Here is a 26,599-nt window from a genome sequence, read left to right as displayed (position 1 = left end):
CAGCTCCAAAATCTGGGCATCAACCCAGCAAACATTGGGTTCAGCACTCTGACAATGGAGTCTGACAAATTTATCTGCATAAGAGAGAAAGTGGGAGAACAGGCTCAAGTGGTGATCATTGACATGAATGACCCCAGCAACCCGATTCGAAGACCAATTTCAGCTGACAGTGCTATCATGAACCCTGCCAGTAAAGTCATTGCATTAAAAGGTACGGAAGTCCTGATAAAGAAATGTTTGAAGTGGATGGAGAGCTTTCTCTAAGACTAGTTTATAACTGATTTAAGTCTCTTGGGCAATTTGTGTGGGAGGTTCCCTTACCAATTTTCCACAGCTTAATGGGAGCTTAAGTTTAATGCATTTTCAGTTCTTTTGAAGGTAGCTGGGCAGTAAGCTTCAGCTGAGGCTTCCTGCTATTTGCTGATCATCAGGATGAGGTTTTTTGCTTCAGTCAGAATGCTTACAGCTTCGAGCAGGGCGAGCTGGAAGGAGAATGTTGGCTTTAAGGTCCTTTTGGAGCCTCAAGTCTGGAATCATGGTAGAGGGAAGTGAGACCTGGTCTCCTAAGCGTATAAGGTCTATCAACTAAACCTCTCTGCTGAGAAAGGAAAACTAAAACTGAGGAGGAGGGGAAATATTCCTGAAGGCAATAGTCTGGCCTTGCTGGAAGAGGCAGTGCCCCAGTTTGTGCATGTTTATTCTATCAGTCAGTGATAAGAAGAGTAGAACTATGCAGGGAAGACTTGTGTGGTGAATAAAGCCCAAGGTCAGCTAACTTGGTATCTCTGGCAGTACAGAGAACAAGCATTCTTCTGGAGTCTCCAGAAGCGTTGGCCTCTCTCTCCAGGAGGCCCAAGAAGCTTTAAATACTATCACTCTAGAAACACATTGCTAATGGAAAGATTTATATGTATTCAATGTTGTCAAAGTTTGACTTTAATATTGTGCTACTGTTTTGTCACAATTTTAATGCTTTCTTGTGTGTGCAGATGGTGAGTTATTTCAATTGAACTATACTAGTTCTTGTTGTGTCTTATGAAAAGAGAAAGCAGAATAAAGTGGTTCAGATGTATGGTGCACATGGCCGAACGGTGGTCTTTAAGCAACTGAAAGCTTAAAATTCAGAGGTTTTTCATGCCCTCCCAAACAAGGGAATACTTAAGATTCAGAAAAGTAATCCACTCAAGAGCTTGAATGTATTTAAACTATTGGGATCTTGATATTAAGCTTTTTATAAACAGGACTGTCCCTTTTGAATTAAGTCTGGATTTTGCCTCTTAGTGTGTCTTGCATGTCATGTAGGATACATGTTACCTGAACGCCCTTGACTCTAAAGCTCCAGCTGCACTAGTTCTGGAAACAAAACTGCTAGCCTGGAGCCTGAGTAACACTGCATTAGACAGTCTTCTCCAAGCTGTGGAGAAACTCCTGACTCTGCATCTTACATCAATAGCTGAACGGATGGTGGCTTTTAACTAAACTAATCCTTGGGGAGTGAAGGCATTTGCCCATATGGCACCATGACTTTATCAAGCCGAGTTACAGGTAGTAGCCTGCACCTGGTTTCAGATCCTTTTTTACTCCTCTTGGGCTACACTAGCATGTGCTTAAATAGCTATCTCCTAAAGCTAGAAGTTGGTCAGAACCTTCCTTATCTTCTCAACAGAAGAAATAATTACTTATATGCCACTGTGTTGTAAAAACTGATATAAATGACTGCAGGTGGCTGTTCAGGATGTATATATGCACCATTCAGTGTAATTTGGAGAACTTTTTGTCTTGCCTTTTAGAATTTGTGTTGGTCACTAGATTCCTTTCCCTGCACAGTTTCTGTTAGTCTGGTTTGCAGCCAGTAGCTGTGTATCCCATTAGTGCAACCTAAGGGTATTAGTCAATGAGTCTGAATTACAAAAGCCCTCTGCCAGCTTGACTGTTCCATGTTGTGCTTTTTTTATACTTGAAACAGATGTGGATGTAGTTTTTAATGACACTGGCATAGTTCTCACAACTTTTAAGAGACTCAGCATTATTGTAACCTAGTTCTGATGTACGTGAAGTATCATACAACTTGTTCTTGTGTCTGAAGCTTTTGTCTCCTATCAAGTTGTCTTTCACATCTGTTTGATTGCTCAGTAGTGGCAAATTGGTAAAATTAGCCCTAGGAATGGGATCTGGTTAAAAGTAATAGCTGATCACTGAAAATACTGCCAGTATGTAACAGCATTTTCTTGAAGGGAGTCACAAGTGATTAATGTCATAGTGCAGCTGTTCTGCTTTTAACCAGTGCTTGAGTTAACAAGTGGAAACTGTAACCTGGCTAACAATGTTGTTTTTTCTAGCTGGGAAAACACTTCAAATATTTAACATTGAAATGAAGAGCAAAATGAAGGCCCATACAATGACAGATGATGTCACCTTCTGGAAGTGGATCTCTCTGAATACTGTTGCTCTTGTAACGGATAATGCAGTCTACCACTGGAGTATGGAGGGGGAGTCCCAGCCTGTGAAAATGTTTGATCGCCATTCTAGTCTTGCCGGCTGCCAGATCATCAACTACCGTACCGATGCGAAGCAGAAATGGCTGCTGCTAACTGGCATATCTGCGCAGGTACTTTAGAGCTGGGGAGGCCTGCTGGGGGAGGCCCAGAGCTTGGCTCGTTTCCTGCTTTTATAGGAGCAGGACAGAAATGTTTGTTTTCTTTCCTAAAATACTGCTGGGAATATAAATGCTAGTCTCGATCTTCAAATAACAAAGAAGTGTAACCAAAAATCTTACAGTAATGGTATAAACACTAGTACAAGATTCAGAGTCTTGAGTGATGCCTTTGTAAGGGAAAGTTGGCAGGGTACTTCAGTTTGATACAACAATGTTTTTACCAACACTGACTTAAATGAAATTACTGGCCAAGATGCCTGTTATTCCTGACTCTTGTTCTGTCTTGTCTAGCAAAATCGTGTTGTGGGAGCCATGCAGCTGTATTCTGTAGACAGGAAGGTGTCGCAGCCAATCGAGGGACATGCAGCAAGCTTTGCGCAGTTCAAGATGGAAGGAAATGCTGAAGAATCCACTCTCTTCTGTTTTGCAGTAAGAGGGCAAGCTGGGGGTAAGGTAAGACTTGATTCTAAATATGCTGTAATCTTTAATGACTCACCCTGGTTATCTCCTTCCAGGAAAACAAGTGGTAGAATGCACAAAGTTGCCTTTAGGAGAGAAGTGAAGGACTGTGTCAGCTTGCAAGCTGTATATCTAATGTATATGAAAACTGGTGCATACTGAGCTCTACAGCAGGGACTGCCTGGTGTAGCAGGAGTCTGTTTGGAGTCATGAAGTGAGGTGGCATGTCATGACCAGCCTAATTAGCTGCTTGAAACATGTGACTCCACTTGACAGGCTTGGCTTAAGGGGAAAGCTGTTGTAATCTTTCTTTGATGCTGATTCTCAGTGTCAGGTTTAACTTCCAAATTCTTAGATGAAAAAAATCAACACTAGTGTTACAGGGCTAACTAGTGATCTAATACTAACGCTGGAATTATGTGAACTACTTTGTGACAGCTGAGACAAAGTAAAACCAAAGCTGGATTCGGAGAAACATCTTCATAACTGTCTCTGTCAAATGTTAACCAAGTTGAAATAGTGCATATTACAGTGATCTAACTGACTCCTTAACCTTCTAAGGAGCTAGGGTTAGCTACAGATCATGCTTAATTGTTTCCCTCCTCTATGGTACATGAACACAGTATGCTACACCTTTAGCCAGTGAAAACATTTAGGAAGACTGATTTAATTTATCTTTGCATAAGATTGGGATTAAGGCTCAGCAGCAAAAGAATCGCTGTATCTTCACTGTTGAATCTATTGCTACGTAAATTAAATACGAAAACTAACGGATGAATCTGTCGCACAGTTGCATATCATTGAAGTTGGCACGCCGCCTACTGGGAATCAGCCATTTCCAAAGAAAGCAGTGGATGTCTTCTTCCCTCCTGAAGCACAAAACGACTTTCCTGTTGCCATGCAGGTATGAGAGCTGCAAACGAGCACAAGAACAAGGCTGTAGCTTCCCTTGGTGGTTGTGACGCTGTAACGGGGCGCTGCAAGCCAGGCGGTCAATATATTGACCTGGGGCTGAGATCTAAAAGGGTGTCACTTCTGCTCCTGCTTCAGTAGTGTTAAAGGTGACGACTGAAGCAGCGTTCAAAGGCAACACCTCCTTATTTATGGAAGAAATATCCATGTATATTTAACTGTCTTTCAAGCTATTAAAACATCATTCTACTGCGATGGTGCTCAAGTGCTAACTAAAAATATAACAGCACTTCTAGTTGTCCTGAAATGGCACAGCTCTCTGCTGGTTCTTAAAAGCACTTACTCCTTTTGTCCAATACGCAATTTGATGAATCCATTCCTGTTTTGCAGATCAGTGACAAGCACGATGTGGTGTTTCTCATAACAAAATATGGCTATATCCACTTGTATGACCTGGAAACTGGCACCTGTATCTACATGAACAGAATCAGTGGAGAGACCATATTTGTTACTGCACAGCATGAAGCAACAGCTGGAATTATTGGAGTAAACAGAAAGGGACAAGTAAGGAAGCTTGGCCTGGAAACCACTTGCTTAGCTAATCTCACTGGTCCTTAATGCTATGCTCTAGTGTTCATATCAATGGCTAGAAGTTTCCAGACATTAACAAGACAGAATAATAGAATGAGAAATGTGGTAGTATTGGATAGTTGAACAGGAGCGCAGCTTGTCTGACTTCTAGTTTCTTCTGCAACTCAGATTCTGGTTGCATAATTTTGGGGGTTTTGTAGTGACAACCAGTGGATCTAAACGCTGTGCTGCCGTTGAGGGTGGAACTAGAATATACCTCTTTTGGGGGGCAGGTTGTATCCTCTTGCATGTTAATGGAAGTCTTAAATATGTTCACTTTGAACTCTGTCCAGAACATCTGATTGATGTCTGACTGTTCTGAGCCCCAGAGAAAATTTGCTACCATTTCTCCATACACATCTACCTTAACTGGTTTAAACCAGTCCGCTAACATTGTACAGCTATGCCTCTAGGCTGAATTGATTTCAAATGTTGTTGCTTGTCGAGCATGGGTAATACAGAGCAGAAGACTTGTTCCTGCTTTATCCTCTAGGATTGGTTACTTAAGACACTTAGTACAGGTTATGGAAAGGTAGTACTTACATCCCTGTATTTCTGACCTCTGTAAATACCTCAGTTGAAAGTGACTGTTAATCATCTGCCTTGATGAAGGAATGGGATGGTAGAGGTTCTTTCTAACCGGAGGTCTGTTTCTTAAATAAAATGGCAAGACTCTACAGTTATCAAGGAATGGAAAAACTTTCCATGTATGCCATAGCTTTCCTTTTAGAGGTTAGCTTAGCCCTTGGCTTGTTTATATTTGGAGTAACTGGAAGCTTTTCTTGATGATTTGTTCAGGTGCTCTCAGTGTGTGTGGAAGAAGAGAATATTATTCCCTATATCACAAATGTGCTGCAGAATCCTGACCTAGCTTTACGAATGGCTGTCCGCAACAACCTGGCAGGTGCTGAGGAACTCTTTGCCAGAAAATTCAATGCACTCTTTGCACAAGGGAACTATTCGGAGGCAGCAAAAGTGGCAGCTAACGCCCCAAAGGTAATAGACTGATATTCAGAACAGTACTGAACTCTGCTGGCTTAAGCTTCTTGCTTCAGGGAAGCACGCTGAATTTCCTAAGTGGCAAGGCCAGAATCTTGTTACTGCTCCTGTCCTAATGTAGTGCTTAACATTACCTGTGAGGAACCTGTACGTGGTGTGCTGATTGTATGCTGGAAGATCTTAGAGCTTGTATGAAGCCCCCAGAGGGGGAGAGGGATAAGCGATAGAGTAATGGCTGTGAGGCTTAATGTTTCTGGTATGTACCTTTTCTAATGATTAAAAAATTCTCTATGAAAAGACAGCCTTTAGCTGAGGCTACATCTGGAAACACAATAAAAAGGGCAGAGTAAGAGACTAAATTCAGATGATAGGAACTTGCTTGCAAGGACAAGGGTGTCTTAATTCTGTAGAACGGTCCTCTGAACTTAAATCTGCATTGCTGCTGAAACAAGGCTAAGGCTATGACTGCACATGTTCTGTCAAAACACCTCGAAGGCAGTGTCTGAGCTGATGTCCAACCATACTGCTCTGCCTTACTCTGAGCTGGCAAAACATAATGTTGCTGTAGCAAGCATTTCTAACTTCAGCTTTCTGGAGAAACTCTTGCCAAGCCACAATAGCAGAACAGAAAACTAAAGTGCATCTCTATTTCTGGCAGGGAATCCTGCGTACTCCAGACACCATACGCCGGTTCCAGAGTGTTCCAGCACAGCCAGGACAGACTTCCCCTTTACTCCAATACTTTGGCATTCTGCTTGACCAAGGGCAGCTGAATAAGTACGAGTCACTGGAACTCTGCAGACCAGTGCTTCAGCAGGGACGCAAACAGCTCTTGGAAAAATGGTTGAAAGAAGATAAGGTAAATTTGGGGTGGATACGTTTAGAGCCCTGGAGGGGGAGGGACATCACTGCTTGACAGCCTTCCCCCCTCCCCAGGAAAACTCAACTGGGCAATGCACAAGTGTGGTCAGTTGAGCAATTGTTCGTTCACTCTACCTGTAACTGTGACCTGTGTTACCGCAAGAGAATTGATCAAATGAGCTTCACTCATTCTACTTAAAATAGCAGCAGGGTGAACTTAATATGCAAAGCTTCTGAGCTACTGCTGTTCTTTTCCAAACAGCTTCAGGCTTCTTTGGATACTGACTCGCATATACTTTGAGCTGTGGTTACATTTATGTAATTAGCTGAAGAAGCATGCTGATAGAACATATCACCCAATTCTTTTTAGCTCTACAAATGCATTTCTGACTCCTGTGGAACAGCATAAGGAACAGAGCCCAATAGATCACTGCTGAAAGAGTCAGATAAGGCTATCAGGCCAGGCCTTAATTTTATTTTTTTTTTTTTTTTTTAAGAGGAGCCTAAAAGGAAGACAAATGAGGAAGAGGGTAGTAGTGCATTTCAGCATGGCACTGACAGGGTGGACTGACTGTATTTATATCTTTAAACAGCTGGAGTGCTCAGAGGAGCTGGGAGACCTTGTGAAATCTGTAGATCCTACGCTAGCACTTAGTGTCTATCTGAGAGCCAATGTTCCAAACAAAGTCATCCAGTGTTTTGCTGAAACAGGACAAGTCCAGAAGATCGTTTTGTATGCTAAGAAGGTGAGAGGAAGTTAAATTGCCATATCTGCCCTGGATTTAAGAATAACTGCTGTATGTTCTAAAGTAGCTAAAAGTATTTGGGGGGGGATCTGAGAACTTGCATAGTACCCACTTTGGCCTAAGGTTTTGTGCTGAATAATTACTGCTAGACTTCACACACGTATCCTTTCAGACTTCCCTGTGTAATCTTTTCCAAATGAGGAAATTCTGACTGGGTTGTGTAAGCTCCTGACAGTAGCTCTTATTGAGCTCTGTATTTAACAAGGCATGTGCTCCTGCTGAGTTATTACTTTTCATTATCTCTTCAGGTCGGATATACTCCAGACTGGATTTTTTTGCTGAGGAACGTAATGAGAATCAGCCCTGATCAAGGACAGCAGTTTGCACAAATGCTTGTTCAAGATGAAGAGCCTCTTGCAGACATAACACAAGTAAATAACTTCACCGCTATGAAATGTTAACTTTAAGGCTTTAAATTGGGAGGAGGAGTCATACTCTTACCATTGGAGAAAGAAAGATTTTTTGAACTATGAGTTTGGATTTACCTTACTGGGACAATGCTGTTTCTTGCCTAGTTTTAAGAACACTAAACGGTACCTTAGTGCAGTGGCAGCATAAACAGTTTATCTTTGGAAGCTGCGCTTGATGTTACTTTGTTTAAATATACTTCCGGTTTCTAATCAAAACCTAAAATTTTTATTTGCAGATTGTGGATGTCTTTATGGAATATAATTTAATTCAGCAATGTACAGCCTTCTTGCTGGATGCGCTGAAGAATAATCGTCCCTCAGAAGGTCCCCTGCAAACACGTTTACTTGAGATGAACCTCATGCATGCCCCTCAGGTACGCTTGCGTTGAGAGTTATTGGATCAGGCTTGTCTGTAGCTAGACTAGCCCCTGCATTGTGGTCAGTATTAAATGCTAATAATAGTGTTTAGGAACTAAACATTTTTCTAAGAACTAAACATTTTTTTTAGGAACTAAACACTTTTCCATGTTCTTTGTAGGTTGCAGATGCTATCCTGGGAAACCAAATGTTTACTCATTATGACCGGGCTCACATAGCTCAGCTGTGTGAGAAAGCTGGCTTGCTACAGAGAGCACTCGAACACTTCACAGACTTGTATGACATCAAGCGTGCAGTAGTTCACACCCACCTTCTCAATCCTGAGGTATGAGAACCCGAATCTAGCAAAAGTCAGGCCATTAATAATTGCTTTCAACATTTGACTTCAGAGTATAGAGTGTTCTACTTGGGTCTAAAATGGCTTATGTGTCTTTGCAGTGGTTAGTGAATTACTTTGGTTCCTTATCGGTAGAAGACTCCCTGGAATGTCTGCGTGCTATGTTGTCTGCTAACATTCGTCAGAACCTGCAGATCTGTGTCCAGGTAGCTTCAAAATACCATGAACAACTGTCAACACAGTCACTGATTGAGCTGTTTGAGTCTTTCAAGAGCTTTGAAGGTAAGTTTGTGCTCTTGCCTCTGGCAAAAGCATACACGTGTGTAAGAGGGACTGTCTGTCTGCTGAAATCTAGAAAGCCATACTGAATTTCAGTACCTAGGCCTCAAAACCTGACCTAAACCTTAAAGTTCCCATGTTAAGGGAAGGCACCAACATTCAGTGTTGTATGTGTAGGTTTTCTGAAATGCTACGAAAAAGCTTGGAGCTGTAGACAATCTGAAAAAATAAACTGAAGAAGCAGTTGGCCTTTTTCCTCTGTCCAAAATGGTCATCTTAAATTTGTGTGGCCTTTGGGTTTTGGGCTTTTGAACTTCTCAAAAAGACTATCTGTGTATAGTCTGGTCAGCATGGTGGTACATCAGTGGTCAAATCTCTGCAGATGTGGGGCTGGACAGCATCTTGCTAAGCTTCAGAGAAAACCTCTGTAAAGCCTGAGAACACAACATAATCTTGGACTCTTGGAATTTGGAAAATGGTTAGCAGCAGTCATTTGTCTAAAGTAGTCAAGGATTACGTGGCATCGGCTTTAAGTGAACTTTAGCTGTGGGTTGTGGCAAGCAGTTTTTGCGGTTTGTTTTAGTGAAAGGTGTGGTAGTAGCTTTTGGCTGCAACCAGTTTTAGTTTTCTGAACTCTTCCTCGCCTCATGTCTAGGGGTGTATGGAAGGCACATGCTGGATGTTTTAACAAAGGTGACTTAGGGCAGTTAATGATGATCCATCAGTATTTATCAAAGTTGCATATAACACACTAATCCAATTATCCAATACAGGGGGAACAACAACAGGCTCGACTCAGCTAGGACAATCTTGTCTTTGTAAGACAATTATAATGCTTGAATCTTTTTTTCAGTTCTTTGTAAACTTCTGCAATTGTCAGATTCAAATTTTCATTTAATTGTAACTCGGAACACTCACTTAACAACTAATACCGATCCAACTCAAGTGCTTTAGTGGAATAACCTGTTGACTGTTTCTCTCAAGGTTTGTTTTATTTCCTGGGCTCTATTGTAAACTTCAGCCAGGATCCAGATGTGCACTTCAAGTATATTCAAGCTGCATGCAAGACAGGACAAATTAAAGAAGTGGAAAGAATCTGCAGGGAAAGTAACTGTTATGATCCAGAACGTGTTAAAAACTTCCTCAAGGTAATGTTTGGTAGCACTGGACTGTCTCAGCCTGTTTGGGGTTCTGATAAACCACAGTGTGTGTCACTGGTGAAATGAGGCAGCTCTGAAAATACAGATGAATCTGTAACATTTGCGGATCCATTTGTCCTCTTAAACCAGAGGTTTAAGGCAGTACCTCCAAATAGAGCCTGAGCCTGGAACAATAGCTAAAAAATGGAGAATCTGTTAGATAAGTTCCTTACTGCTATGGTTAACCTGGCTTGAACTCTTAACCTGTAAATAATAGCATCAGCTCATCTAGAACTTGTTAGAGATGTCTGCTATAAAACAAGAAATGAGTAACTCGAAGGTTGAGAAACAACCATAATGCTGAATGAGTTCATACCTTGATGCTCATTTACAGTGTAATTTGGCTTCAACTGAGCAGCTACAGGAACAACAAATGAATAGTGTCAGTTAATTCCATAAATGCCTTCAGAGTTCAGGGTTGATCTCCCTCACCCATCTTACTTGTACACGCTGAAATTTCAGCCAGGTGTACCGCAGTCTAGCTCTGCTAGGATGTGCCAGTCAGTGTAAATAGGTGATGATTGTTACTGTTGGGATTGCTGAAACGTTTCTGGAGAGTGGCAAAAGATAATGTGCTCAAAGTTCAGCTTCTGTAGCCTGTTGTTAGTGCTGAGCTTATTGACAAATGGAACGCTGCTAGAAAAACGTGAGAAACAGTGTGGGAGGGGAAAACTTTATCTGGGAACATTTCCTGCCTTCATGTTTGTTGATTACATAGTATAGTCTTAGATTTTGCTGATCATATCTGAAGATGGCAAAACTCTTCAAATGAGAATTCTCTAAAAATAACCTGATGTCACTGAGGTGTAAGGTATGTAAATTGATCAAGCCACCTAAGATATGTTATCAAGCTGTCAAATTCCTGATGAAAGCTATTGTTTTTTGTGCTGTTCCATGTCTGGAATGTGCAGGACATGTACCAGGTAAATCTCCCAGTACAGGCCTCCCTGTGTAAAGTCCTTAAATGTAATTTATATGTAGGATTATATTCTGGGATGTGCATGTTCAAATAAGTAATCTGAAATATGTATCTGGAATAGTGTCTGCCACATAGACTAAGCTTCTGTACTGTGATCATTGTAATCTTATGCTGAAAGTTGGTATGCTTTTAGATAACTAATCTGATTAGCAATTTAAGTAGTACTGCTACTAGCATGATTCTTACTGTTCTTTAAATCCATAGTTAGAAGGTATCACAAGGACCCATGTCACTTGAAGTCAGTTCTATGTGAGTTTTACCATAAAGAAGCACAGCGTTAATCTAGTTTTGGTTAAATTCCTTCTGAAATCCCAGAGTGCTAATCCTGCACACCAAACACCAGTGGCAGCTAAAAATGCTATCTATAGCTTAGGCTTGTAATAGTTGTGTTGTAAAACTTCATAGACTTTGCCATGCGAAGGAGCAGGGTTAAACTTGAGAGAGCTTCTCGCTGTAGGCCCTGAACAATTAGTTGAACAGTAAGCTGTCATTATTTGGTTGACTGTTGAATTTTGGCTTAACCAGTTTAACAGTTTAAGTGACACTATTTGTCTGTTTAAGCCCAAGAACAGAACCAAATCACTAAAAGCCTTCTCTTTATAGGAAGCTAAACTCACGGATCAGTTGCCACTCATCATTGTATGTGATCGCTTTGACTTTGTCCACGATTTGGTGCTGTATTTGTATAGAAATAATCTCCAAAAATATATTGAGATTTATGTACAGAAGGTAAGTTGCAATTTTGTCACCTGGCTTTGAGTCAAACTGATCAATCTTTCTTCTATTATATGCAACTGTAGGCATTATGTTTGTAAGTATTCTGTAAACAGCCTCATACTTGAGACTGATGCTTAAGTACCTATTAGTGGCCTCCAGTAAGTTAGCCCTTACATGAGTCAGATCTCTTATTCTTCAGCCAAGCTGAACAGTAACCCCTGCTAATGTGTCTCTTGAGGAAAACTTGGTAGAATAACTTTGGACTACTCAAGGTAATTTTAACTTCCAACATTTTAGGGGGTGGAGAAGTTCTTTATACTTCCTGCAGGGACAAATTGGCTTGCCCAGGCTCTCTTCCTATGAGGACTGAGTATTAGTGAGCCACTGAACTGTGGTGTGAACCCCTGTTGACTGAAGAATTGGCTTTTAAGCTTCTCCAGAACCTCAGGAAGCTGGGAGTAAAGGCAGGAAGCTGAGGTCAATTTTAACAAGCAGCCTTCATGTGTACTTCTAGGGATAACTATTGACTGTCTGTGCTGCATGACAGCTCACTGACTTCTTTAAGTGATCCTGTTTAGGTGAATCCAAGCCGTCTGCCTGTTGTTATTGGGGGACTGCTTGATGTGGATTGCTCTGAAGATGTGATCAAGAACCTTATCCTTGTAGTGAGAGGTCAATTTTCGACTGATGAGCTTGTTGCAGAGGTTGAGAAAAGAAACAGGTATTACACTTCTACAAGTCTCTTAACGCTGCCAGACTGATAATGGTTATACTGCTTGTCCATCAGAGCATGGACTCATTACATAGCTAAAGCTGGTACTGACATAATAAGCTGCTGTCGGGTGAGTAAGCAGCAAAAGTCTGCTTTACTTCTTGGCTGATGTGGGGATCTTCCTTAAGCAGCCTAAAGATAATGAGAGTCTTCAGGTTGTGATGTTCTTCATAGTGTCAGAAAGTTATACCATCATAATAATGAACTAGAATGTAGGTCAAAATAGAGTGCTATAACTCTGGTGTAGTACTGACTATCCTGCACTGAAGTTGACTTCTATAACAAAGAAACTGTGCAAGTGGATACTTTCTTATTTGCTCAACCTATCTAACGTGAAAACTTCTTCCTTCTAGGCTGAAACTGCTTCTGCCCTGGCTGGAAGCAAGAATTCATGAGGGTTGTGAGGAGCCTGCAACGCACAATGCGCTGGCCAAAATATACATTGATAGCAACAACAATCCAGAAAGATTCCTGCGTGAGAACCCTTATTATGATAGTCGAGTTGTTGGCAAGTACTGTGAGAAGAGGGACCCTCACCTGGCCTGTGTGGCTTATGAGCGTGGACAGTGCGATTTGGAACTTATTAATGTATGTATGCCAAGGCGGCTGACACGTGGGTTAAGTTCTAACCTGAGCATCATGGGGCAGCTATTCAGGTTTATGATTGATGAAAGCATTTATTTCCTAAAAAGTGTCAGTCTGGGAACTGCTCACTTCTAATAGAATAGGTGGCTATGCAATGTAATGAGAAATGGGAGACTCCCCTGGACACCCTAGAATGGGAGGCTAATGGAAGTATCAAAGCCTGATTTCTAGTCTGCTTCTCAGACAGGTTTATTTAATGTTGCAATACAATTAGCTTGTCTGCTGTAGGTTTATCAGCTGTGGCTTCACTCTCAATAACCTTTGCCTTTCACTAGGTGTGCAATGAAAACTCCCTCTTCAAAAGTCTTTCCCGCTACTTAGTTCGTCGTAAAGACCCTGAACTGTGGGCCAGCGTGCTACTGGAAAGCAACCCTTACAGAAGACCACTAATTGACCAGGTATAATCAACAAAACAGTGAAAGCCTTTGTTGCCCTAACTTGAATTGCTAGTACCTGACTTCACTGATCCCTCAATGGCTTGACTCTGCCTCCAGGTTGTACAGACTGCCCTGTCAGAGACACAGGATCCTGAGGAAGTCTCTGTTACTGTGAAGGCCTTCATGACTGCAGATCTACCGAATGAGCTTATTGAACTGCTGGAGAAAATAGTTCTTGATAACTCTGTGTTCAGTGAGCACAGGTGTGTAAAGTCAAAACTATGTCACAGGAAACTTGAAATGATACCTGGTGCAGGTGTCAAATTACTGTAATGTGGGGCAGCAAATAATACCTTCTCCACAGGGGAGGGTGAATTTCTTGATATCTTTTTTTTTTATATGTACCAATATTTTCTTTCTCTATTTAGGAATCTGCAGAACCTTCTCATTCTTACAGCTATTAAGGCTGATCGCACCCGTGTCATGGAGTACATCAATCGCCTGGATAACTATGATGCTCCAGACATAGCCAATATAGCTATTAGCAATGAGCTTTTCGAGGAGGCATTTGCTATCTTCAGGAAGTTTGATGTCAACACATCAGCTGTACAGGTATTTTAAAATCTCAGTCTGTAATAACTCCTTGTGACACGTGCATCCTCACACAAGGACTTTGCCATTAAGTTGTGACTTTGGTACTTAGCACCAGTTAGCAAAGTGACCAAAGCTCCTTCACGTCTTGTCTCATGAAGTAGAACAAACATTGTATATTGAACCCCTTAGGAAGTGAGACTTTATAAGCCTAAAATCGCTCCTGCTGCGTGGGTTGTACAGAGTTGTCCCTATTTTAAAAGCAGTTCCGAATCCATTGAAGAACTAAGATAAAACACAGCTCAGTGTCTTGTAAAACTGACCTTTATAGATAGTGGCTGATCGTGAACCCTTTCTTTAGGTATTAATAGAGCACATTGGAAACCTGGATCGTGCGTATGAATTCGCTGAGCGCTGCAATGAGCCTGCTGTGTGGAGTCAGCTGGCTAAAGCACAGCTTCAGAAGGGCATGGTAAAGGAAGCAATTGACTCCTATATTAAAGCAGATGATCCTTCCTCGTACATGGAAGTTGTTCAAGCTGCCAATGCCAGTGGTAACCATTAAGTTTTATTTATGTTTTTGCTGTTGACGTTGCTCAGCTCTTGTGCGTGGTCTGCTCAAACTGCAGTTCTGCCAAACCTGTATCTTGATGCAAGAAGAGGAATCTGATTCTTCAAAGACTGCCCTAAATGAAAACAGGAAAAGATGGTGTATTCCGTTTGCAGATAATCGGTGGTTTAAAACTACTTTAGCTAGCTGGAGGCTTCTGTCAGAGCAGTTGCTGCTAAGGAGGTCTTTGTGTGCAGCTAAATAACAGGATTTTAGTGAGGCCTGTTTTATTAATCCAATGTAGTACGTGTAGTATGAAGGCTAGTCTTGATTGTTGGAGAATAGAGGTAGAATTACGGGTTGAGCTGGTAGCATAGCTCAAGCACAAATGTCCTCAATGGGGGAAAGTAAGCATTCTGAACTCTGTTTCATAGGAAACTGGGAAGAACTGGTAAAGTATCTTCAGATGGCACGCAAGAAGGCCCGGGAGTCATATGTGGAAACAGAATTAATCTTTGCTCTTGCTAAAACAAACCGTCTGGCAGAGCTAGAGGAGTTTATCAACGGACCCAACAACGCACACATCCAGCAAGTGAGTGAGACTGGTTTCAGTTTTGCTGAATCACAGCAGCAGGCCCTGCAGGCCTTGCTAACCCGAGGGGTGTTGGGATATCTGTCTTTTTGGATATATTGGGTAGATCTTGGACATCTCCAGTCTGATAATGGCTTGAATACTACCCACTTTATCTAAGCCCTTGACTGAAAAGCTGCAAGAATAACCTGGTTATGCTCTCCTGTAGGTTGGCGATCGCTGTTATGATGAAAAGATGTATGAAGCAGCTAAGCTGTTGTATAACAATGTGTCCAACTTTGGCCGGTTAGCCTCAACTTTAGTTCACCTAGGTGAATACCAGGCAGCTGTGGATGGTGCTCGGAAAGCAAACAGTACTCGCACATGGAAAGAGGTAAACTTTCTGACTAAGTTAAGGGACTTCAAAGCTGTAGCTTCTTCAGAAGTTTTGATTATAAGCACTAATGCAATTGTCATTTCCAGGTCTGCTTTGCCTGTGTTGATGGCAAAGAGTTCCGCCTGGCCCAGATGTGTGGACTCCATATTGTAGTGCATGCAGATGAGTTGGAAGAGCTAATCAACTATTACCAGGTAATTAAGTTGACCCCTGTTATACAGTCAGTATATTCTTCGTGGCAACTCTGTCCAAAACTGGAAATTTAAGAGTCAGGTTGGTTCCTAAAGTGAAACACCTCTAACCGCCTGTATCTCTTAGGATCGTGGCTACTTTGAAGAGCTGATAACTATGTTGGAAGCAGCGCTTGGGCTTGAGCGAGCACACATGGGGATGTTTACAGAGCTAGCAATTCTCTATTCCAAATTCAAGCCGCAGAAGATGAGGGAGCACTTGGAGCTGTTCTGGTCCAGAGTCAACATCCCCAAGGTGAATGTCTGAGACTTAAAATTTAACTTGAAATGCATCTGTCAGGATTGTCTGTACCCTAGCTTTGGCAATAGCAGCTCTTGACTTTAGTAATTGCACTAAAGCCTGAGCACTGATGGACACTGATAGCAATCTGTTAACTGGAATTTCTAATATGCCTTTTGCTTAGGTCCTGAGAGCTGCAGAACAAGCCCATCTCTGGGCAGAACTGGTGTTCTTGTATGATAAGTATGAAGAATATGATAACGCCATAATTACAATGATGAATCACCCAACAGATGCTTGGAAAGAAGGCCAGTTCAAAGATATCATCACTAAGGTATTACTTTCCTGGTGAAAGGAGGTAAATTTCTTGCTATGTGCAATTCAGTTCTCTTCCTTCACTAGTAGCCTGTTTAAAATTCAGAGTTCTTGATATTGGCCTGTAGTTTCAAAGCAAGTCAACTACAGTAACTAAAGAGACTTGTAGAGACAAGAATGAATCTTGGATGGGTGGCTCAGTTGTGCTGGAATACCTGTGGTTATGTCTGTCTTTCATGTGGATTTCTCTACAGTCAAGTTTCTGCTCTGAATATGCATCCTTACTCATCTCTAGGTGGCCAATGTGGAGCTGTATTACAAGGCAGTTCAATTCTATTTGGAATTTAAACCTCTGTTGCTCAATGACCTGCTGATGGTGTTGTCCCCTCGACTTGACCACACTCGCGCTGTCACCTTCTTCACAAAGGTAATTTTCCTACTATCCAGATCAAAGAAGTTGCAGTTGCAAAAGCATTTAGCTGTAGTAGCATTTTAAAATTCTTAGCTACTTCACTGCCTCACAGGGAAGATGCTAGGACACCTCTGCAAAAAGTTATCTTGATTTAAATATATCTCCCTGATTCCCTGTAGGTTAAACAGCTCCCACTGGTTAAGCCTTACCTGCGCTCTGTTCAAAATCACAACAACAAATCGGTGAATGAGTCCCTGAACAACCTCTTCATTATTGAAGAAGACTACCAGGTATGGCTTGTCTTGAAACAGTAATATCTGGAACAGGTATTGACTTGCATGTTGTATGTGCTTTGTAAGAAACGGCTATTCCTGAATTTCAAAATTCTGTTCAAGGTGGCTTCTGTGTCAATATTAACCTAATATTCTTACTTTGCATTTAATGTCTAGAAACACAAGTTTCTCTTGTTTTCAGTAGATTTTTACCTTCTTGCTGTTAACTTTAATTCCTTAAGTATATGTTCTTTGTCACTTCAGACAGAAATAGTGGTGACTAGCCAATGATTAAGTGGAAAACTTTTAGTGGCTTTCTGGGAGCTTTTTGGGCTGTTCCTACTGGGAATAGAGTGGCGACTTTGTTATGGGTGTGACAGATGAGCCTTTATTTAAAACAGAGGGCACTAAGGAAAGAACTCACGGAAAGGGCAAACAGTTTTGGAGTCTGGCTGTTCTACTCTTTTTCAGAGAACAGCTGTCTGGTACTCGGAGGCTCTTAACCTCAGCAGCAATCACTACTGAAAAGTACTAACTGTAGTACCCTAAACTATGTGTGGGTCAAACACCAGCTTCACAAAAAAAAAGAAAAAAAATCTGCAAGTCTGGCTAGAATACTTTTATCCTCCTAGAAGTAGGAATACAGAGCTAAGATCTATGGAAGATGTTTGTACCTTTGTAGATGCAGTTGTACGTTTGAGGTGCAAATAACTTTATTTCTACTTAGGCTCTTAGGACTTCTATAGATGCTTATGACAACTTTGACAACATTTCTCTTGCTCAACGTTTGGAGAAACATGAACTAATAGAGTTCCGAAGAATTGCTGCGTATCTCTTCAAAGGAAACAATCGCTGGAAACAGAGTGTAGAACTCTGTAAGAAAGACAGACTGTATAAGGTAAGACTCCACTGCACAGGTCTGGTTTAGTGTGCTTGTCTTGTTTGGAGCACCGTGGCTTTTTAGTAAAGCTGCATCTCTTTGGAAGCCACTGGGTGGTGTCTGTTGCTAATCTGGAAAATATTGCTGCATAGTGGCAGTAGATGAACAGATTTCTTGGAAGCAAGTCCTAGAATGCCTCCTCTCTGTAAGGCCAGTAAGAGATTGCAGCTTAGATAAATACAGTCACTGACATGGATGTGGTACTATGTCACCTGAGGCTAAACAGCCTCTCTCTTGTTGTAGGATGCAATGCAGTATGCTTCAGAATCCAAAGATACTGAGTTGGCAGAAGAATTGTTGCAGTGGTTCTTGCAGGAGAACAAGAGAGAATGCTTTGGTGCTTGTCTCTTCACCTGCTACGATCTCCTAAGGCCAGATGTTGTCTTGGAAACAGCGTGGAGGCACAACATCATGGACTTTGCCATGCCATACTTTATTCAGGTCATGAAGGAATACTTGACCAAGGTAAGAGCAGGTGTTCCTCCCACACCGAAAGCTTGTTAGTCACTGTGGTGTTTGCCTTGAGACTGTCTGCTTGCTACTAACATCGATATGGGCTTTGTCCAATGTCTGTCTGTCCATGTCCACACTTATTTTTCAGTCCATCTGGGGAGAGACTTCGCCCTCTAAGAGACTGAAAGACTTGCAGACTCCAGCCTACCTACCAATTACAGAACCTACATCAGTAGTATTTGCCTGACCATGGGCAGTGTCTTAAAGTAGTTGCAGGATTCAGGCTTTTAATATGCTGTCAGTCAGGAATCCCAGCTGGGATTAAGCTCTAACTAAATTCTAGATTGTATACTAAAAAAGCTTTATAGCTACATCTTGAGATAACTTGGTCTGCTGTGCGTTTAACTCCAAAACGTGGCTCTGATACTTAATGGCACTAATTCCGACTCGGCTTTTGTTTTTGTGATTTAGGATGGGGGAAGTGCTTGGTAATGCTCTGTCAGACTTGAACCAGATTTGAGTTAAATACCAACTCTCACCAGCAAGATTTGCCCAGCCAAAGCTTTTAGAGTATTTTCCAGTGAAACAGGGTAAATTCCTTAATGATGAAGACTCTTTCTGTGAGAAGTAAAAGCTCAACTCAAGCTTAAGTCAGTGAAGACTGGAGTGCCTGTTTGTCTAGCAGATTTGCCTGGCTGTTCCTTCTAAAGGCAGGACTACTCTGTAGTCCTATAGCAATTTGCTGTCCCTAATTGCTGTAATTTGGGGGAGGTGGGGAGCTATCTAAGCAATAGCATTACTTGTCAGATATGCCTCATGTACCAAGCTAATACTAGGCCTCTCTCGAGAGTAGTGGTCTTGGAGTAGGATCCTTAAAGATTAAAATTTGATGACCTGCTAAAAGATGAGGATATAGCTGTAGTGTAGCTAATGAAATTAGTGAAGTAAGGTCTAGCAACAAGCAGAGCTGCCTTTCTAAAGCAGATACTTCTGGTGTATCTTTGTTTTTACTCACCTGTACCTTAATAACTTCTTCCCTGACGCTTTTGTTTCTACCTTTTATATGCTAAATATGGAATTTGATTTTTCTAAGCTGCACCTTCTGAATTCCTTTGCAGGTTGATGCAATAAAGGAAAAGGTGAAAGTTGATTCTTGTTTTCCATCTTTAAGTCTGGAAGACTAAGTCTAAGGAATCTGCATGAGTTTTTTTTTTTTCTTTCCTAAGTTTACTACACTGCTGCTGCTTTTTCCCCAAACAAAATATCACTAAAGCATATGCAAATTGTTTAACTCTACAAGTAGCTAGTGCTGTAGGACAAAAGTAGATTCATTTGCTACTAATAAGCTAATAGATCATCAGGAAGGGCATATACAGGTGATCAGTTGGATCACAGTCAACCTGGTATTGAAAGGAGAGACGAGTGCTACTACCTGACAGCCAATCTGACTGGAAAAACCTCCTATGATAAGAAATAATTAAGTCTTGGACCACTGTTTCTGAACCATAAATCACTATGGCGGTTGCTAGTTTAAGGACTGTGATCCAGTCTCTGATCTCTTGACCATTACTAATGCGTGCTGACAGTAGGCAGAGTAGATACTAGCTGCTTCAGAAGAGACTCTTCCTCATTCAGGTGACCAGTTCTTATGGTGCTAGTCTAATCCACACGGTGCTCTACTTCACAAAGCAACTTAAATCTTCAGCTATTAGACGAAGTCTGTGGTTCTCCTCCCTGTAGTAAATTTCTTGTAGCTGTCCAAAAAAGACTGCCTTCCAAGCTCTTCAGCTTCACTAAACTTCTCTGCTATCTCATTTTTAAAAAAAAAAAAAAAAAAGAAAAAAAGAAAAAGAAGGTAATGCTTATTGCTCTTCTGAGGCTTGCCTTTTGCTGTGCAATTTTACCCGTCCGAAGGGCAATCTCTAAGGTTTCTGTCCATCTGCTCCTGTACAAATACCACTCCAATTCTCCTTAGAGCAGAGGTCAGCCCTAGCATGAGTTTTCCATTAATGTGGTTGAGCAAAGGGCGAACAAACTGACAAATGGCTTGAAGATGGACTAAATGCAAACTGCTTCTTAGTGACAAGATGTCTGTAATTACACCACTGGAACTCAAGGCTAACCTGACTAAAATGCATAGTGTAAGGTCCTTCAGCAGCTAGTAAGTGAGGCAGTAAGAAAGCGTGTGTGTGAAAAAAGGTAATCGAACTGCAGTGTTTGCATAAACTACGCATGTGTAGCAGTCATTGCAATTACATCCCACTATTCCTTAAGCTACAAGGCATTGCTGTGGGCTGCGTGTGGTTTTTTGGGGGGAGCCTGTATGGCAGTCATCTTCAGACCTCACTCTTGCTTCAGTACTTTTGCCTCTTTTTCATGCACACATAACACAATAACATTGAATGCATGTTACTTTTCCTCTGCAGCTTATTGCAGTCCCTGTGGAAAAGCCTTTTAAAAAAAAAAAAAAATCTTGCTACAAGTGTGTAGGGTACTGAACCTGGTGATGCTCAAGCAAGTGGTGTAAGAACCATCCTGCAGGCTGGTTTCAAACTTGTGCTTGTTTTTGTAAATATTTGTTTAGCTCTGAGGGGAGGCATTAAAACTGAGTCAAAAATGCACTAAATGTCCTGGGCTGGAGGCTTTCCAAGTGCGGGTAAGCCAAATGCCTCTGCTTAGCAGCAAACTCTGCACATTCTCCTTGGATTTGCATCTCTAAACTTGTGCTTCTGTGTTCAGTGTGTTGCTATTTGAGTTAAAAACAGTGCAGTTCTCAGCAGTCTGGAAAAGAGTCTTGAAGCATTGGCATCCTCCTGTGCTCTTTGACAGCAGCAAGCCAGATACTGGTGTGAGGCAACAAAAAGGCTTGTCATGAAAGCCCAGTCAATGAATGAACTCGGAAAGCTCAGGACTTACGCCACTTCCTGGATTTATGCCTCTAATTGAGGTTACAAATTAACAGGTTTATGGAAAGCATGTAATTCACAACTAAACAGAAGAAAGCAGTTAGAGCTGCCGCAAATATTTGCCGATACAGCACAGTTAAGCTGAAAACTGTTCAACTCATGGGTGTTGGTGTAGCTGAATAAGTAATGCCAACCCTGTGCAAGTACAGGAAACCTGTCTTCAGACTCCTTTATCAAGGACACAGATGAAATGAAAGATTAATCTGGTTTGTGAGTTGTCTTGTTGTCTTAAAAAGTAATTGGCATGATTGTCTCTGATTTTTATTCTAAATCTTATCTCCCAGGTAAAATTTCAATACCTAATTTTTGTGGTTTTTTTAGTTTCAGGGCCTGCCTTAGACTGTAGTAACGCTGAGTCTCCTTGGATCTGTTTTAGTAACAATCAATTATTTCACTACAGAATAAGTTTCTTCTCTTGCCTTTCTGTAGGGGTGGGCTAACAGCACAGTTGCACTTGCTGTGCAGCCAGAGCGAAGCTGGCTAGTCTTGTCTTGTTATTGTGTATTAAGCTCAAACAAGTTGAGTATTTGTGGGTTTAGGCTGACTGCCACACAGATCTAGAGTGGAAAAAAAGCAAGTCTTATACACATGCATTCTCTGCATTTGAACTTAAATTGCATGAGTGAATGGGTTTGGAAAGTGAAATCTTGAGGCTCAAGTGACATGTCGGATGCTATTGCAGTCTGCCGTATACCAATACCAACTTCAGATTACTTTGCCTCGATGTTACATTCAGGGAAACTTCTCCAGGTCTGGCCATTATTTTAGCAATTGCTCCAGTGCCAAAGGTCTCCGACTGACATTGTGCTAAAATCCGGGTTTGTGCCCCGAGGCTGTTGGTTTGAAGCAGTTGGAGCAACGGTGACTCATGAGCTCACTGATGTCAGAGCAGCTCCGGTCCAGTGTGAGACCTTTCATACAAAGCTTCAGCCTGGAGTGAGCTTTCAAAGAAGTTCCACAAATCCCTCAATTAGGGTTTTTTTCAGGAAACGGACAATCTTGACTGCACCAGTACCAACATTGCTACTTGAATTGATCTTAACTTGTAAATGGTCTCCTTTTCTTGATGGGTGTTAACATACCACTAAGGCTTTTCCACTTCTCTGCCATGAGTAAGTACCTATTTGAGAGGAGTTGTTTTAATTTGTTGGTCTCAATTCCAGGTGGATAAACTGGATGCATCAGAGTCTTTGAGAAAGGAAGAGGAGCAAGCTACGGAAACACAACCTATTGTTTATGGTAATGCTTTAGCTCTTGTGTTGTCACTAACACGTTTTGCTTTTAAATCGGTGCTTCCCGAGACGTGGTTTTTGCCAAGGAAGTCCTTGGAAATGGGAACGTTCTTCATGTGAAATCGAGTCTCAAGGGAACATGTTCCAAAATACTAGATAAAGTACAGCGCTAATGCTGCTGCTAAGATTGGGTATGGGCTGCAGGATTTAAGATTGTCCTAGCTCACACTGGGGAGTTACTGTTAAATACGCAAACGTCTCCAGGGAAGGTGCAGGAATTCTGCTGACTGAACTCTCGGAATAAAGATGACGCTGTTCTGTCTTGCAGGTCAGCCACAGCTAATGTTGACAGCAGGACCCAGTGTGGCAGTTCCTCCACAAGCACCTTTTGGCTATGGCTACACTGCACCCCCCTACGGGCAACCGCAGCCTGGCTTTGGGTACAGCATGTAAGAGGCAGCACAAGTCAGTTTGGAGCTAGCATATTTTCTTACTGAAACTCCACCGTCCCTCCCCGCTTTAATTCATAACAGGGAAAAGCAAAGAGTTCTGCCTCGTGTTCTTGTAACCTTTCATGAAGGACTGTTTTTTCTAGCGCAAACTATTTGAATCACTTATGTTAAATCTTTTTCACATTCCATGTCATTTAGACTTTACTTTAAAAGGGGAATAGTTTAAACGACTTTGTTCAAGTGGGCTTTCGCAGGACTGCTTATTACCATTAAGTCTATTGTGAAGATTCTGATTTGCACTCTATAGTGTTACACTCTAATATTGAATCTTAAGTTCATTGTATGTGAGCAGCTTACGGTATGTACTGTCTATTCTAAACGCATTTAAGTCTCACTGTATATTCGGAGAAAGCTAAAGCGAAGATACTTGTATTTGACCTTGCAAGACTGCTGACAAGAGACAACACTAATCAGCATATCCTACCTTGGTTGGATTGCATAGCTCTAAAAGAATTTAAAATGCGTACAGACAACCTTGCCTGACTTAAAAATGAGTAAAAGTTAACCTATGCAGGTTTTTCCAGTTATGCATATAGAAAATGCTAGTGTCTTTTTGCTCACTCCATATGTAACAGATGACCTTACGTTGTGCTGTATCCTGTGCTTTTGTGGGACATTCCATTCAGGAACAGAGCACCATGATTCCAATCTGTGTATTTACTAACCCTGCCCTGAGGTTTGTGTATGTTGGATATTGTGGTGTTTTAGATCACTGTTTTGAGTGTACAGAAGAGAGAATTCAAGCATATTGCTGTTCAGTTTTGTTTGTGCAATTTGAAATTACTCAATTTAAAAATAAATTACTGGACTGTGGACATGCTGCATAGTGGTAGCTTCACTTTATGTCTTCAAAAAGGACCTTTGAACTCGAGCCAAGTATTACAGTGCTAGTAGTGTGGGGCATGCAGGCACGTGCATTCAGGGGTATGAGGGGCCATTAGGAGAGCAGCAACGGAGACCGTTAGTGGGGTCTTGCACTGAGGGGGCAATACAAGAAAATATGTAACGCTTTTCCTATAGAAAGATTATGCCAGAGAGAAGAAAAATAGCACTTTGCAATAGTTGGCTGCATCGTGGTCAACTACAGCGTATTTGTGCAGATGATACATTAGGATTGTAGTAGGGTGTGTCAGTTAAATTGAGATCATGTTCTAGGTATGTAAGTTGCCTTAAATATATTTAGCTTCAAATAAAATTGACTTAAATGTTTCTCTATGAATACTGTCATATTTGAGTGGAATGAGCATTACTGCACTGGCCCCGTTTGTGATAGCTGTAGAGGCTCATGTATGGTACCCAGGAGCTGTCAGGTTCCAGCCCTGAGGCCAACTCCCCTTCCCGTCTGCTCCTCTGCCTCCGCAGTTGCGGGGTGTGATCTGAGCACCTGTGGAATGAGGGGTGTAGGCAGCTAGGGGACTTAACCTGCCCAGGCTCTAGGTCTTTGTTCAAGAGCGGGGTGGAGCGAAAGTCTGCAGTGAGTAGTGTCAGTCTTTGCGAAGTATTATGCTTACGTAAGAGGTACAGTATAAAAACTCCCTCAGGTCTCTGTTTATTGCACTTGCTTATGCTTTTATTTCAACCCCTCTGACGCTCCCTGTGGCTCTGTCAGTCTGACTGAGACAAATCCTTCTGTTCTCTTACACCGTATTTCATAGGTATTGAACGTGGAGCCAGGGCTGAGGCCGGGGAAGATGTTCTCACAGGAACAGACTTGCAGGAAGTCTGTGATCAGCAGTGCAGCATTTCACAGTGTTAAAGCTACAGCAGAGCCACGAGGATGGAATTCACAGTACCACCTTAAACCCGAGACCTGTTAATCCCATGTAAAACAGGCTTTAAGTTAGTCCCTGTAGGACAAGCTGTTTGTATGTGGGGTAACATCCTGAACCTTGGCTAAACTGGGCCTGCTTGTGGGTTCCTGCACACGCTACCCCAACACCTCCGCAAAGGCACGTGGCTCACGGCCACTCCCCACAGCTGTTTACTGGTTCCCAGGGTCTGGGTTGCAAAGCCTCCTTCACGGGGTCAGTCCCACACCAGTTACAAGCTCTTGCATCACTTAACTCAGAAGCAGTTTGTGCAGGAAGTTGGCTACAGCTACTGCCAGCTCTATGGGGCAATTTTTAACTGCTTCAGCAGCCAATCTTTTCTGAATTAAAGAATGTATCTCTAAAAAAAAAAAAAAATCCAACAAAAAAACCAACACAACCTCCTGTAAGGCAGAGAGGGGAAACCTATAATTTTTAACACATGGAACAAATTCACTTAAATGCTAGTAATGCTTTTGTTCAGCCAGTAAACCAAAGAGCAAAATCCCCAATTAATTGCACAAGTCTTAATTAAAGACACTGGGTTCATTCTTATGCGTAGCAATGTTCTGCCAGCTCTACTTTCCTCAACTCCACCCAGTCTAGCACTTTCCTTCCCACTTTAGAACGCGCTACAGAAACTCATGAAAGACATTAATATTGAACTTTGCAAATATAAATCTTTTACAAAACCTGGTTACTTTTATTTATATTGAGAGAAAATCCCCAAATTTGGGTTTTAATCCCTTCAGTACTGCCATACATCAATGCATTCAGCTTTCTTTGGTCCCTGGTTTAGAAGAGTTTCAGGTGACCGGAAACTTTATCTACAACATCAGCTGGTCCCGGTCCGATCCCAAGGACTGTCTGGGAGCCTGGAGCTATCTGAGTACGACCCGCGTCTTGTATTAAGCTCACAGTCAGTCCGAGGTGTTTAGCATCAGCCAGGAGTTGGATCAGAGTCTCTTCATCGGGAGCTTTGAGGACCACTTTAGGTTGGCCACAGTACTCCCACTGTTTCAGGAGTTCAGGATTTCTTCTCTGAACTTGCTTGTAGGCAGAAACAGCAGCGTGGGAACACTGTGCTGCTACTTTACCCTTCCCCATCTTCAAATCATTGCGGACGATCAGAACCATCTTGAACTCCCCGGACTCTCCCATGATGCTTGTTTCGCTCCCCAGGTTGTTTGCAGGGGCGGTCATTCCGGCTCTGGGCTGCCTCAGGAGCCTCCCGCGAATGCCCCACCCCAGGCACACTCCACACGCGACTCCAGCGATGACGCTGAGGAACCCGGGTTTCGAGAGATAATCCATGATGGATTTTGAAGGCTGCCTATGGAAGGCGGGGGGAAAGACAGATTTACTCGAGCGGGTTTTTTTTGTTTTATCTTCTGAGAGTGCACCTGGTTATTTGCAGACATTTGTTAAAAAAACTCCCTACTCCATCATTGGGAAAGGATGTTCAGAGACCCCCTCCTCGGTGTAGGATCTGCTTTCCCAGCGACAGCTTTCTAATTGCCAACACGTCACTGGTGACAGTGCACAACCTACAGCCCTTGATGGCTTTCAACACGGGAAGCAGAGCTATGAAAAAATTCGCGAATTATGTGATAGTTCTACCTAAAAATGGTGAGAAAAGTGGTAAAAAAAGGGGGCGGGGGGGGCGGTTTAAGTCAATACCCAAAATCCAATT

General features: G+C 42.0%; 2 protein-coding genes across 7 annotated transcripts; one reads left to right on the top strand and one right to left on the bottom strand.

Annotated features, from left to right (window-relative positions):
- Positions 1-24,308, top strand: CLTC (clathrin heavy chain). Of its 6 annotated transcripts, XM_026861453.1 has the most exons (34): positions 1-211; positions 990-992; positions 2,340-2,608; positions 2,948-3,109; positions 3,906-4,019; positions 4,418-4,591; positions 5,456-5,653; positions 6,315-6,515; positions 7,111-7,263; positions 7,572-7,694; positions 7,970-8,107; positions 8,272-8,436; positions 8,550-8,730; positions 9,712-9,875; positions 10,838-10,849; positions 11,509-11,634; positions 12,201-12,343; positions 12,748-12,982; positions 13,315-13,437; positions 13,534-13,679; positions 13,845-14,028; positions 14,369-14,561; positions 14,992-15,149; positions 15,358-15,522; positions 15,612-15,719; positions 15,844-16,011; positions 16,181-16,330; positions 16,607-16,738; positions 16,903-17,013; positions 17,723-17,893; positions 18,179-18,400; positions 19,507-19,527; positions 22,518-22,593; positions 22,915-24,308. In XM_026861453.1, the coding sequence occupies exons 1-34, from the start codon at positions 55-57 to the stop codon at positions 23,037-23,039; spliced, it is 4,971 nt and encodes a 1,656-aa protein (XP_026717254.1). In that variant the 5' UTR covers positions 1-54; the 3' UTR covers positions 23,040-24,308. The 6 variants fall into 6 exon arrangements, with proteins under 6 accessions (XP_026717254.1, XP_026717255.1, XP_026717256.1 ...); XM_026861454.1 differs by lacking the exon at positions 990-992; XM_026861455.1 differs by lacking the exon at positions 10,838-10,849.
- A 1,129-nt stretch (positions 24,309-25,437) lies between these two features.
- On the bottom strand, positions 25,438-26,266 carry PTRH2 (peptidyl-tRNA hydrolase 2). Its single transcript, XM_026861573.1, has one exon. It carries the CDS (start codon positions 26,218-26,220, stop codon positions 25,702-25,704), a length of 519 nt encoding a protein of 172 aa, XP_026717374.1. The 5' UTR covers positions 26,221-26,266; the 3' UTR covers positions 25,438-25,701.
- Positions 26,267-26,599: the final 333 nt, after the last annotated feature.

Source organism: Athene cunicularia, assembly GCF_003259725.1.
Source record: "Athene cunicularia isolate RWA chromosome 19 unlocalized genomic scaffold, athCun1 chr19_part1, whole genome shotgun sequence".
In the NCBI taxonomy this organism is placed as follows: Eukaryota; Metazoa; Chordata; class Aves; order Strigiformes; family Strigidae; genus Athene; species Athene cunicularia.
This window is presented reverse-complemented; position numbering and strand designations above follow the sequence as displayed.

What these genes read in the sequence shown, in the direction of transcription:
- CLTC (XM_026861453.1), top strand. Translation starts at nt 55, where the DNA reads ATGGAGTCTGACAAATTTATCTGCATAAGAGAGAAAGTGGGAGAACAG. An exon ending in GAGGGCAAGCTGGGGGTAAG is followed by an intron (nt 3,110 to 3,905) that starts GTAAGACTTGAT and finishes TCTGTCGCACAG; the next exon opens with TTGCATATCATTGAAGTTGG. An exon ending in ACTTTCCTGTTGCCATGCAG is followed by an intron (nt 4,020 to 4,417) that starts GTATGAGAGCTG and finishes CCTGTTTTGCAG; the next exon opens with ATCAGTGACAAGCACGATGT.
- PTRH2 (XM_026861573.1), bottom strand. Translation starts at nt 26,220, where the DNA reads ATGGATTATCTCTCGAAACCCGGGTTCCTCAGCGTCATCGCTGGAGTC.